Source organism: Orcinus orca, chromosome 5, assembly GCF_937001465.1.
Source record: "Orcinus orca chromosome 5, mOrcOrc1.1, whole genome shotgun sequence".
Taxonomy (NCBI): domain Eukaryota; kingdom Metazoa; phylum Chordata; class Mammalia; order Artiodactyla; family Delphinidae; genus Orcinus; species Orcinus orca.
Genome location: NC_064563.1, coordinates 77,945,074 through 77,958,755, shown reverse-complemented (window position 1 = coordinate 77,958,755; position 13,682 = coordinate 77,945,074). Strand labels below are relative to the sequence as shown.

Sequence of the window (13,682 nt, the reverse complement as noted above, 5' to 3'; positions counted from 1 at the left end):
AGAGAAAGACAAATACTGTATTATCTCACATATGTAGAATCCAAAACACCCAAACTCATAGAAATAGAGAACAGATTGATGATTACCAGAGGCAGGGGATGAGGGGTTGGGGGAGATGGGTGAAGGTGGTCCAAAGGTACAAACTTATAAGTCACTTTGGGGATGTAATGTACAGCATGGTGATTATAGTTAACATTACTGTATTGTATATTTGAAAGTTGCTAAGAGAGTAGATCTTAAAAGTTCTCATCACAAGGAACAAAATTTATAACTGTGTGAGGTGATAGATGTTAACTAAACTTACTCTGGTAATCATTTCACAATGTATACATATATCAAATCATTATGTTGTATTCCTTAAACTAATATAATGTTATATGTCAATTATTTCTCAATAAAACTGGGGGGGGAAAAAGAAATAGACTCAAATGTTTAATGATGTAAGGTTAAAAAAGCCTGGTGTCTCCCAGTTTGAATAAATTCTTGGTCTCAAAGCCTTCAGAGGAGAAAACCAGAGTGAGATCCATTTGGCTTTCCCCTTTTAGATAATACTCCTGTACCAGACCTGGCTTCATTCATTTTATTTTATTTGTCTGCCTTTACTCTCTTCATCCACTTTTTAAAAGTGGCTCAGAAAGTGTACAAAATGTATGAGAGTTACAAAGGATTCCAGTTCAGAGCCCTCCTACCCTAATAGGTATTTAAATGATATTAAAATAGTTATAGTGAAAGTTCCTTGAAGAAATTATAACCATTCCCAGGACTGTCCTTGAAGAGGAAAGAGTAGTATTCTAATAGGAAATGAAAGGGCTAGATAAAGTGTACAACGTAACAATTGGGGGCCCAAGAGAAGGAGTTTGACACCTCATCTCCTCATGTTTTCCTTATCCAGTTTGATTCTGTGTATCCAGTTCTTTTCACTCAATTGCAGCTGGGTTTGAATTTTTATTGGGTTGGAAGCTGTGTTGAGAAAATGCTGGGCATTGGAGAGGAACCTTGACAATCATCTAGGGCAATAATTTTCAAACTTTTACACTAAAGTACTTCACATGGTCCAAGGGAATAAGCCAATAGTTGATTGATTTGGGGACATGTCCTAAGTGGCTCAGTGCAAGCTTAAAACATTTTGCCTCAATTTTAGGTTAAAAAATTAAGGGGGAAAATCATGGGCAATTTGTATTCTTATCCATAATATTTGTGTACAGATATATGTACTTAGTACTGGAAATATAGTTAATAAAAAGTTGTTTTTGGCTTTTTTTTTTGACAAAAGGTTTCTGGTTTTCAGCAAATGCCCTCATCTCTTTATATGTTGCCCATGTAATGTCATTGTTCAGAAACGGATCTTAATGGGTCACACTCCTAGAAACAGGGTTATAGGCTACTTACATGAGGATGGAATGATAGTAGATGAAGATCACCTTACAAAGCACAATATGCCATGTAAATATGAGGGCTTTATATATATATATGTTTGTTTGTTTATTTATTTTGGCTGCACCGGCTCTTTGTTGCAGCATGTGGAATCTTTAGTTGCGGCATGTGGACTTCTTAGTTGCAGCATGCAGACTCTTAGTTGCGGCATGTGGGCTTTTTCGTTGTGGCATGCAAACTCTTAGTTGCAGCATGCATGCAGGGATCAAACCCAGGCCCCCTGCATTGGGAGCGCAGAGTCTTACCCACTGGACCACCAGGGAAGTCCCAATATGAGGGTTTTAAAACAAAATCTTAGTGTTCTTTACAACTTCGGTCCTCTCAGAATTGGGTCTTATACTCAAGTAAAAAATTAATAGGGGAAAGAATGTTAGGATGTGGGGCAGGAGGCTTCTTGTCTTAGACTTTCTTTGACGTGGTCAGGATCAGGTACAACAAAGTAACTAACCATTGGTATAATTGATGCCCTTGCAGGAGGGAGCACTGGCAGTTGCTGGGTAATTTGAAGACTACTGTGGAGGGTTTAGTATCAGCTAACAGCCCCAATGTCTGGTCCAAGTATGGTGGCCTGGAGCGGCTTTGCAGGGACATGCAGAGCATCCTCTATCATGGGCTCATCCATGACCAGGTATGTAGATCCCTTCTTTTCTTTTTGTGCCAGATTGGCTGAATCACTTGTTGGAAAGAAATAGTTGCATTAAGTTGTTGGCAGGGAGGAGATGAAGGCAACTAGTCTCTGAGCCCTTGAGAGCAAGACTATAATACATGATAACAAGGAGGAGGATAAGGACAATGATGATGAATCATTGAGATATTCCTCTTAAGAGTATCCTAGGACGCATCTGAGAAATATTTACAGGATATTGTCATTTTTAGACTATCCTGTGAGCATCACTTTGTTGATAACTTGTAGATGCTTGTGAGTGATAGTTTTAGTTATAGCTTACGTTTTCTTCTATGTAAACTTTATTGATGTTGTTTCTTTTCCTAAGTATCCTCAAACACTCTAATAAGCTTTGAGTATTAAAAATGAGTGGAATCTACTAACACTTGATGGTTTCTGCTTTAATTCTCAATGGCAGTTACTCCATTTGCAATGTTTTAAATAAGGTTTGGTTCTGGATAAAATTGTCAAGTGGGTCATTGGATCTGATCCTCCTACTTTTTAAAAATCAGACCTCACAAATATGTGCATAATTTGTGTTCCCAAACACTCATGCTCTTCCCATGTAAGGCCTTAGTATTCTTTCCTGAAACTCTTTTTTTCTAAGCCAGGCTTGTCTTTCTTTTTTAATCAGAATTTATTCTCAACTACCAGTCACACTGGAAAAAATTAATTGGTATTAAGATATTCATGGTTGATAGGATTTAATGTGGTACCTTCCTTTCTAAAAATATGTATATATCACCTCTGAACAAACTCTTTAAACCAGTGTTCTTGTTGAGTTTTTTCAGAATTCAATGGAAAGTTGGCTTAGGTTAGATTTTCTTTATTCAGAGTAAGTTCTAAAAATGAGGCCCTCTTTCTAAAGAATTTTGAAGATATGGGGGAAATTTTTATCCTTTAAAGAGCTGAATCTTAATGGTCATCATTATTAAAACCTCATTCCAGGAATTTGGAGACAACATTGTATAGTAGACTGACAGAAGTCTTTGGAATCAGACAGAACCTGGATTGAAATTGCTCAGGTCCTTGGGGGAAAAATGACATAGTAGTAATAATTATGGATTTTTGAGTCAGACTGCTCTTATTTTATCTCAGCTTCACCACTCTGTGGTATTGGGTAAGTTACATAACTGTTAGTGCTTCTGTTTCCTCATTTGTAAAATGAGGCGGTAACACTGGTATGTACTTCATAGGATTGTTGTGAGAATTAAATGAGATAATACCTGAAAAAGCTTTAGAAAGTGTAGTAAGTTGTCTGTCAGTCTTAACTATTAGGTGATATTAACTTTTTTGAGCCTTTTCTCGTCGTTAGAAATGTTGATATTATTTATATCATAATGTTTGATGGAAAGGTTAAATGAAATGGCATACAAATTTGCCTAGCACAGTTCGTGGTACATAGGAAATAATTAATAAATGTTCCCCTCATTTTTTTTTAAGCTTCAAGCTACATGTTGTCCTATGAAAAAAATATGACCATTGGAATTTACAAACCAAATAATTTAACCCACTGCAATCTGGTTTCTGCCCTTACTACTGTTGTTCTTGCTACTGAAGTTTAAGTAAGTCCATGTTACCAAATCCAGTGAACATTTCTCCTTTGAGCACTGTCTTGTGTTCTTCACTGTTGAACATCATCAGACCTTGCTTCGTACTGCATTATTCCAATGTTATGGAGACCTTCTCCTACCTCTGTGATCACTCTTTCTTAGTTTATGTCCGTGGAATCTCTTCCTCTCGGATTTTAGTTTTTAATACAGTCCAGTCCTATGTCCTTATCTCTTATTACATTGTACATTTCCTGAAACAGTCTCCTTCACTTGCGTTGTTTTAACTTCACCTATACACTACCTACCCCCAGCTCAGACATCTCTGCTGAACTTCAGATCCACAAGACTAGCTGTCTGGCTATCTGCTATACATTATCATCTGGCTGGCTGTCCTATAGGCCAAGTACAACATGACCCAAAACAAACTTACTTTCTCTCATAAGGTTGCCCTTCCTCCTGATATTTTTAATACTGATCTGTGGCATTGCCAGCTACTCAGTCTCCCAAGCCAGAATTGGGAACCACGCCAACATGTTTTACAAAAACCCAATACAAGTTTCCCAGACTGATGACCAAGATAGCTACCAGATTAGAGGCACTGTCATTTAGTGGTTAAAGTACTTTCATCTTGATAGCAAAAAAGTTCTTTTCTTGGCTCTATTACTCATCTTACATTGTCATCTGGAGTAATCATTTTACTATATTTGAAGACAGTTTTACCATCTGTGCCAGAAACAGAATATGTGTCATGATGAAATAGTAAAGTCAGTGGAATTCCCAAGTGGAAGATGCTTGGTAAATGCAACACAATATTATTGTTATTAGTAAGTTATAAGATCTGTGAAGGTACCTGGTCAGCAGAATGAAAACTGTTAAAGGGTACGGTCACCTACAAAACAGCAGTAGTGTTAGTAAGAGCAAGCAGAGCAAACCAGACAAATCTGTCATACACACATACATTTAGCAACTACAGGCTCTAGTGGGAAGAATTAAAGACAAAAGTTCCATACCAACTTCACTGCTGCTCAGTTCTGCCTTGTAAAGTCCTAAAAATTAAAGTCTGTACTAAGGACTTGTTTTTCCTTTTCATTTCCTCCCTAAAGATTAAGGCTTTCAAAGGCTTCTGGCTGCTGTGTCATCAGGAAGCTATTCTGGGTGTTGTGCTCTTGGAGGGGGGAAGGGATACAATGATTCATGCTGGCCATATCTCTTCCGTGCTTTCCTAAGGATGTGTTATGGAATGTGAAGTGTATTTTTTTAAATCACTCAGGGCCTTAGGAAACTCTAACATCGTGACCATATTCTTAGAGGGATCTCGTTTTCCTTGACATCCTGCATCTGGGCTACCTTTTAGTCTTTCCATAATGCAAGGTATATTTGATAACCCCTTCTCTGCTGCTTAGAAATGTGGAGACGCTTAATCCCTGAGATTTCTCAGCTGACTAGAAGTGCAAAGATTCCCCCCACCTTTTCCAACACTACGAAGAAACCTGTACTTTGCAGTATAGATGGCCCAATTTAAAAAATAGCAATAATAACAAAAAAAAACCTCTGGGTGTATATATATATATATATATATATATATATATATATATATATATATATATATATATATTTTTTTTTTTTTTTTTGGCCGCGCCGTGTGGCATGCAGGATCTTAGTTCCCCGACGAGGGATCAAGCCGGTGCCCCCTGCATTGGGAGCATGGAGTTCTAACCACTGGACCGCCAGGAAAGTCCCTGTGTATTTCTTTTCTGAATATATAAGTAATATACATGTTTTTATTTGCTGAACATTTGGGAAATACCAAAAAGAGTTTAGAAGAAAGTAAGTTATTACCCATAATCTCAACATCAAGTAATAACAATCACTCTTTAACATTTTGGTAGATTCTCTTATATTTTTCTATGCATGTCCATGCTTCTTAAAATATTAAGATTATACTGTATCTATTACTCTGTAACTTGCTTTAAAATATTTAATTAAAATAGACAATACAGGGAATTCCCTGGCCGTCCAGTGGTTATGACTCCACGCTTTCACTGCTGAGGACTCGGGTTCAATCCCTGGTCTGGGAACTAGGATCCCACAAGCCACACTGCGTGGCCAAAAAAAAAAAAAAGAGAAAATAGACAATACATTTATATGGTTAAAAAAACAAAATGTATAAAACCACATGCAGTAAATATCTTGTTTCCTTCCAATCCCATTGGTAACTACTGTATTCTAATTTCCTTCCAGAGAATTTTTATGCTTATTAGAGCAAATATGAATAATTTTCTTTGCTACACCTTTTGATTTTTCATACAAATAAAAGCATACTATAAACACTACTCTACACCTTGCGTTTTTCACTTGATGGGATTGTAATTCATCCCAATCCATTACATAAAGAGGTTCTTCATTCTTTTTCGCAGCTGTCATTTTATAATGTTCCATTCTATGTATGTACCATAATTTATTTAATCAGTCTCCTGGTAATAAACATTTAGATTCCTTCCAAGCATTTGCTCTTAGTAACAATGTTACAGTGAATAACCTTGAGTATAGGTCATTTTGCCCTTTACCATAGGATACTCCTAGAGGTAGAATGCTTAGGCTAAAGGGTATGTGCATTTCAGTTTTGATAGCTATGGCGAAATTGCCCTCCAGAAAGTTATGTCTGTTTACGCCCTCAGCAGCATTGTATAAGAGGATCTGATTCTTCATACCCTTGACAATATAGGGTGTTATTAAACTTTAAACTGTCGCCAACATAATAGGTGAAAAGTTACATTTCTTTTACTCTGAAAGATGTTTATAAGAGCCATTGAAGTATTTTTCTGGGACTTCCCTGGTGGCGCAGTGGTTAAGAATCCGCCTGCCAATGCAGGGGACACGGATTCGAACCCTGGTCCGGGAAGATCCCACATACCGCAGAGCACCTAAGCCCATGTGCCACAACTACTGAGCCTGCGCTCTAGAGCCAGTGAGCCACAACTACTGAACCCACGTGCCACAACTAGTAAGTCCACATGCCACAACTACTGAAGCCCGTACGCCTAGAGCCTGTGCTCTGCAAGAGAAGCCACCGCAGTGAGAAGCCCGCACACTGCATTGAAGAGTGGCCCCTGCTCGCTGCAACTAGAGAAAGCCCATGTGCAACAATGAAGACCCAACATAGCCAAAAATAAATTAATTTTAAAAAAAAAAGTATTTTTCTGTGAACTTTTCCCTGTATTAACCCCATTTCCTTAGATTGTCAATCTTTTCCTACAGATTTGTAGAATCTCTTTATTTATTAAGGGAATTAGTTATTTGTCTGTAATGTGTATTGCAAATATTTTTTCCTAGCTTGTCTTTTGACATTTCTTTTTTTTGTTGTTTTCTTTGAATTTTTGTATTTTATTTTATTTGTTTTTTTATACAGCAGGTTCTTATTAGGTATCCATTTTATACATATTAGTGTATATATGTCAATCCCAATCTCCCAATTCATCCCACCAGGACCACCCCCCCCCGCCCCGCCACTTTCCCCACTTGGTGTTCATACATTTGTTATGGTGGCTTTTACTATACAGAAATATCGGATTTTTAGTGAGTCAAATTAATCGTTTCTCTTAGGGCTTCTGGGCTCTGTTTGATGCTCTGAAGGGGCTTTCCCACTATACGATTATTAAAAATGTTTCTCCATGGTTTCTTCTATTACTTTTATGGGTTAATGTTTTACATTTAAACCATTCTATCTGTAATTTATTTTGAATATACTTAATTTCCTTGGCACATGGATCTATTTCTGGATTTCTGTTATGGTCTGTTTTCTATTTGTGTGCTATCACCACTCAGTTTTAATTATTGTAGCTTTTCATTATGGTAGGAGTAGTCCCTCACTCATATAGCATCTTTTGTTGTTGATTTTTTCCCCAACATTCACCTATTTATCATTTTATTTTCTTGTTAACTACCATATCATTTTTTGATAAGGACAGGAAAAGCCTTACACATGACCTGGATCATTAGCTGATTGATTGAGGGAAATTAAACATTGTGAAAATACATCACTCAAACATTTTATTTTAATTTAAAACATCCTAAATTTACATTTAATTAACAGTCTTTGGGTATAGGGTCAAACCTCTTCTGTGAGAATGAATCCACTGATGGAGTTCCATATCATCTTTCTTGTATAAATTATACCCATAATACATCATACAGGACTTCCAGCTTCCATTTCTTTATGTTGGACTAGCAATTTAAAGATCCTATAATATGAATATAAAACGTTCTACATTTTTAGGCTTTCTCCCCCCAACTTTGAAATTGTCTTGTCCCTACTTAATTGACATCAAGTTTTTATTCAGGTTTTTGTGTGTACATAAGTAAATTGCTGGATCATGTGGTAAGAGAATCTTTAGTTTGAAAGAAACTGCCAAACTGGTTTCCAAAGTGGCCATACTATTTTGCATTGCCACTAGCAATGAATGAGAGTTCCTGTTGCTCCACATTCTCACCAGCATTTGATATAGGCATTGTTCTGGATTTGGGCCATTCCTTTTTTTTTTTCCTCCCCTTTGGGCCAATTTAATAGATGTGTATTGTGTTGTTTTAATTTGCATTTCCCTGATGACATATGATGTGGTGCCTTTTTTCACATGCTTACTTGTCATCTGTATATCTTCTTTGGTGAATTGTCTGTTAAGGTCCATTTTTTTTTTTTTTTTTTTTTTTTTTGCGGTACGCGGGCCTCTCACTGTTGTGGCCTGTCCCATTGCGGAGCACAGGCTCCGGACGCGCAGGCTCAGTGGCCATGGCTCACGGGCCCAGCCGCTCCGCAGCATGTGAGATCTTCCCGGACCGGGGCACGAACCCGTGTCCCCTGCATCGGCAGGCGGACTCTCAACCACTGCGCCACCAGGGAAGCCCAAGGCCCATTTTTTTAATTGGATTGCTTGTTTTCTTATTGCTAACTTTTAAGAGTCCTTTGTATATTTTGGGTAACAATCCTTTATCAGTTTTGTCTTCTGCAAATATTTTCTCCCTGTCTGTGGCTTATCTTCTCATTCTCTTGACACTGTTTGTCAGAAAGCAGAAGTTTTAAATTTTAGTGAAGTCCAGCTTACCAGTTCTTTCTTTCATGGATTGTTCCTTTGGTCTTGTATCTAAAAAGTCACCACCATACCCAATATAGGTTTTCTCCTATGTTATCTTCTTGGAGGGTTATAGTTTTCCATTTTACATTTAGATCTGTGATTCATTTTGAGTTAATTTTTGTGATGGGTATAAGTGTTGTCCAGTGTTTCAGCACCATTTGTTGAAAAGACTATCTTTGCTCCATTGTATTGCCTTTTGCTCCTTTGTCAAAGATATTTACATTGGTCTATTTTGGGGCTCTCTAGTCTGTTTCACTGATCTTTCTGTCTGTTCTTTTGCCAATACCACACTGTCTTGATTATTGTAGCTTTATAGTAAGTCTTGAAGTCAGATAGTATCAGTCCTTTTTGAAGAAAAACATTGTCCTTCTCCTTCAGTATTGATTGGCTATTCTGGGTCTTTTCCCTCTCCGTATAAACTTTAGAATAGTTTGTAGATATCTACAAAATAACTTGCTAGGATTTTGAATCAGATTGCATTGAATCTATACATCAAGTTGGGAAGAACTGACATCTTGACAATATTGAGTCTTCATATCTATGAACATGGGTTATCTCTGTAACTTAGTTCTTTAATAGCTTTCAGCAAAGTTTTATAGTTTTCATCATAGAGATCTTGTATATATTTTGTTAGATTTATACCTAAGTATTTCAATTTGGGCAGTACTAATGTGTATGGTATTATTGTGTTTTTAATTTCAAATTCCACTTGTTTATTGCTGGTATATAGGAAAGCAGTTGACTTTTATATATTAACCATATATCCTGTGACCTTGCTATAATAACACTTACTAGTTCCAGGAATTTTTTTGTTGTTGATTCTTTCGAACTTTCGAATTTTGTGCATAGGCAACCATGTCATGTGTGAACAAAGACAGTTTTATTTCTTCCTTCCCAATCTGTATTCCTTTTATTTCCCTTTTTTTTTTTTTTTTGTCTTATTGCATTACTGGCAAGGTATTTCCTGACTTCAGGGACAAAGCATTGATGGAACCAATCCAGAAAAAGGGTTCTTGTTGTACGACCAAAAGACTGGCAGCTGGTGTTTTATCTTTTCGCTTCAAGGCTTGAGGGTTAGCAGCTTCATAGATAAGGGCAATTCTGATCATAAACCCAACTACATTTACACAAAACAGTGGAGTAAGCCTGTCCCTTCCTTCTTAAATCCTGGTGCTTGCTTCCCTTCCTTACTAGTAAATGTCCTTTGTGGCATTTTTTTCCCAGAATAGGGCACTTTCATCTGCATTAAAAACCTGTTCAAGCGAGAGAGAGGCATGGGCATATATACACTACCAAACGTAAGGTAGATAGCTAGTGGGAAGCAGCCGCATAGCACAGGGAGATCAGCTCGGTGGTTTGTGACCACCTAGAGGGGTAGGATAGGGAGGGTGGGAGGGAAGGAGACACAAGAGGGAGGAGATATGGGAACATATGTATATATATATAACTGATTCACTTTGTTATAAAGCAGAAACTAACACACCATTGTAAAGCAGTTATACTCCAATAAAGATGTTAAAACAAACAAACAAACAAACAAAAAACCTGTTCAGGCAGATATCCTTTCTCCTCAGTTATTTTCTTAATGGTGTCTGTGAATTTGTCTGCTGCCTCTTGGTCAGCAGAAGCTGCTTCTCCAAACCTCTTTCTGAAATTTTCAAACCATCCTTTTCAGGCATTGAATTCCCTAGCTTTAGATCCTCCACCTTCTTTTTGCTTTCAGTTGTCACATAATGACTTTGCTTTTTCTTGAATCATATTAGAGTCCATAGGTATGCCTTCCCTATAGCAATCCTGTACCCACATAAAAACTGAATTTTTCAATATGAGATTAAAAGGTATTTCTCAAAAAGTACAAGGTTTTTGTGCCTGCTGGAGTAGCTGCAGGCACAGCTTCACGAATTTCCTTTTCTTTTTTTACCATGGTCCTTACACTGGATTCACTTATCTTGAAATGGTGGGTAACTGCAGCTGCAGGCCTCAATCTACGGTGCATATCAAGCAGTTCAGCTTTTTCTTATAATGTCATGACTTCTCTCTGCTTCTTGGGAGCACTCCCACCATCACTAGTAGCACTTCGTATGGGTCCCCTGGTGTTATTCAGGGTCTTTGGTATTACACTAAACACAATGGAAAATACACAAGAGCTGGGCAAGGTCACTTTTTACTGCAGTATGTAATTTACTGGAGAGACGAACCGCTCATACAGAGATGATTAGTGTCACACGGCATTTTGAGTGGACACTCACAGCACTTGAGCTCACAACAATAATAACAGGAGGTGGCTACAAAATTATTATAGGAGTACATAATTGCATAAAACTAACTACAGTTAGTTTTATGCAATTATTTAATACCGCTTCTTAACGTTTGTTTATATTTCTCTTGACTGCACATGGCACCGTCTATGGTCCATAAGTGTTTGTGTGTGTAAGTTTTGATAAACTTTAACTTTTTATAATGTTTGTATATATTTTATGGTAGTAAATGATAAAATAGGATAACATCTACCTATATTTTATGCATTCATGAGATCTCTAACTTTCCTAATTTTTTCAATATTTCTAGGCTGTGCAGTTCATCTGCAAGTTATTTTCAAATTGTTGCGAATCTCCAATAAATTTTCCTATATACTTATTTTAAAAATCCACTTATAAGAGGACCCACCATTCAAACCCGTGTTGTTCAAGGGTCACCTATATAGCCTTCTATATCATATGCATTGTATTACCTCCTCAAAAGAACAATTAAAATAATTTTTAACAATTATTCTTTAAAAGGGTGAATATCTGTATATATTCCTTTTATTGCTGCTGAGAACCTTTGTTGAGGCAAGGGAAGGTTAGGCTTTGGTTTTTTTTGGCCATGCCGCACGGCATGTGGGATCTTAGTTCCCTGACCAGGGATCGAACCCACGCCCCCTGCATTGGAAGTGTGTGAAGTCTTGACCACTGGACCGCCAGGGAAGTCCCAAGTTAGGCTTTTCTTTTTCCTCTCTTTGAATGTCAGTACGAGAACTAGATGTGGTCCAAAATGGTAACAATTTGTTTACCTTCTGTGTCCCTGAAACAGGTGTATTGCCGCCAGACTGATTACTGGCAGTTTGTGAAAGACATCCGCTGGCTCAGTCCCCACTCGGCCCTTCATGTGGAGAAGGTAAGAGGTGAAGGTAACCACAAGGCTTTGATGTTTGATGTTCTGTATGAAGAGTCTCCTAGGCTAGAAGGATGGCATATGTCAAATTTCCTATTAACTGAGGAGAGGAAATTATCCCTGTAGGACTGATTTGGAGGGGAGGATGATTTACTTTAAAACATAAGCTTTGCACACCCATTGTTCTAGGCCACTTTCCCTCCTCTGGGGAAGACCTGAAAAAATTTTGTTATTTTCAAAAGATTTGCAAATATGGGACCAGAGTGAAGCTTTTCAAAATCTAGGACAAATGGCAAGAAGTTTCCTGAATGGTTGGGGGTAAGTAGGACTGATATGCTGATGACTGTTTAAGGAGAAGAGGATGCACCAAATAGAAAAAAAATGTGAGGTTTCTGGAGACCAGTGTCAAATGGAGCCTAACATGTTCCCTACAGCATTGGAGAGTAGAGTAGCACTGTACTCTTCCGTCCTCTCAGCTCAGCATGATACCCCTGATTCCCAACCAGGGACACAGAGCTCCAGGAGGTTAGGTGACTTGGCCAGAGTTACACAGCTAGTTCCACATCAATCACAGCCAAATTTATATATTTATTTATTTAACCCTTGCCTATGGAAATTTTCAAATACATTCAAAATTAGAAGAGTGTAATGAACCCCAAAATATCACCCATCTTCAATACTTACTGATTCATGACCAGTCTTGTTTCATGTATATCACACCCACTGACAGATTCATTGCCAAGGTGATGTCTGGAAAAGTAACTTATTTTTAAATGATCAGGGAACCAAATCACAAGGTGTCACTCTGGCCTTTTTTGTGAGAAAAGCCCAGAGCCCAGTGATTTTCTTACATGGATTTCTTTGTCCTTATCACTTTATTTTTCCCACCAAACCCCCCTCTAACTTTTTTCTCTAAAATATATCATGGGACCTCCCTGGTGGTGCTGTGGTTAAGAATATGCCTGCCAATGCAGGTGACACAGTTTCGAGCCCTGGTGCAGGAAGATCTCATATGCTGCGGAGCAACTAAGCCCATGTGCCACAACTGCTGAGCCCATGTGACACAACTACTGAAGCCCACGCACCTAGAGCCTGTGCTTCTAAACAAGAGGAGCCACCGCAATGAGAAGCCCGTGCACCGCAACAAAAAGTAGTCACTGCTCATCGCAACTAGAGAAAGCCCGCGCACAGCAACAAAGACCCAACGCAGCCATAGATAAATAATTTTAAAAAATAAAATAAAATATATTGCTTATATATATATATAATAAAATAAAATATAGTCATTTCCTCTTAGAAGCTGCCTGAAATTGCCATCCATACATTTTTTGCAGTGATCCTGAACTATGAGACTTAGCTTTTAGAAACAGCCAATAGAAGGAAGTTCCAAATAGAGAAATGCTGTGGCGAAAGCCAACAAGACGTGCTCAGCTGATTTCTCTTTGGTGAAGAATGTTTGGGGGCATTTTTCCTAGATTTTTTTACCCCAGGTTTTTCTTGCATTCTTTTCTGGAGGCTACCTGAAATAGAGGACTCTGTGAGAGAAGGCGAGATGTCAAGTTCATTCTTCCTCTGAATACCCGGAGAATAGATGCCTCTTTGGAGTTACAACATAAAGAGACAGACGCAGCAGCTTTGTCCTCTCCAGGAGCTGCATATCACGTCTTAACTGCTTAGTCCCTTTCTAGTGGCCCAAACCAGCAGCGGAGACATTAATCCTTTCCTTCCCTCTCCTTCCTCTATAACCTG

The 13,682-nt window shown here is 38.0% G+C and overlaps 1 protein-coding gene across 11 annotated transcripts in view; it reads left to right on the top strand.

Moving 5' to 3' along the window:
- The window catches only part of RUBCN (rubicon autophagy regulator), a 66,528-nt gene that overhangs the window by 23,724 nt on the left and 29,122 nt on the right, over positions 1-13,682 (top strand). For 10 of the 11 annotated variants that reach the window (XM_033403825.2, XM_033403829.2, XM_033403827.2 and 7 more), the window contains exons 2-3: positions 1,909-2,062; positions 11,853-11,936. In XM_033403825.2, coding sequence (XP_033259716.2) covers positions 1,909-2,062; positions 11,853-11,936 — 238 coding nt within the window. The remainder of the gene's footprint in view (positions 1-1,908; positions 2,063-11,852; positions 11,937-13,682) is intronic. The other variant, XM_033403831.2, reaches the window with a different exon arrangement.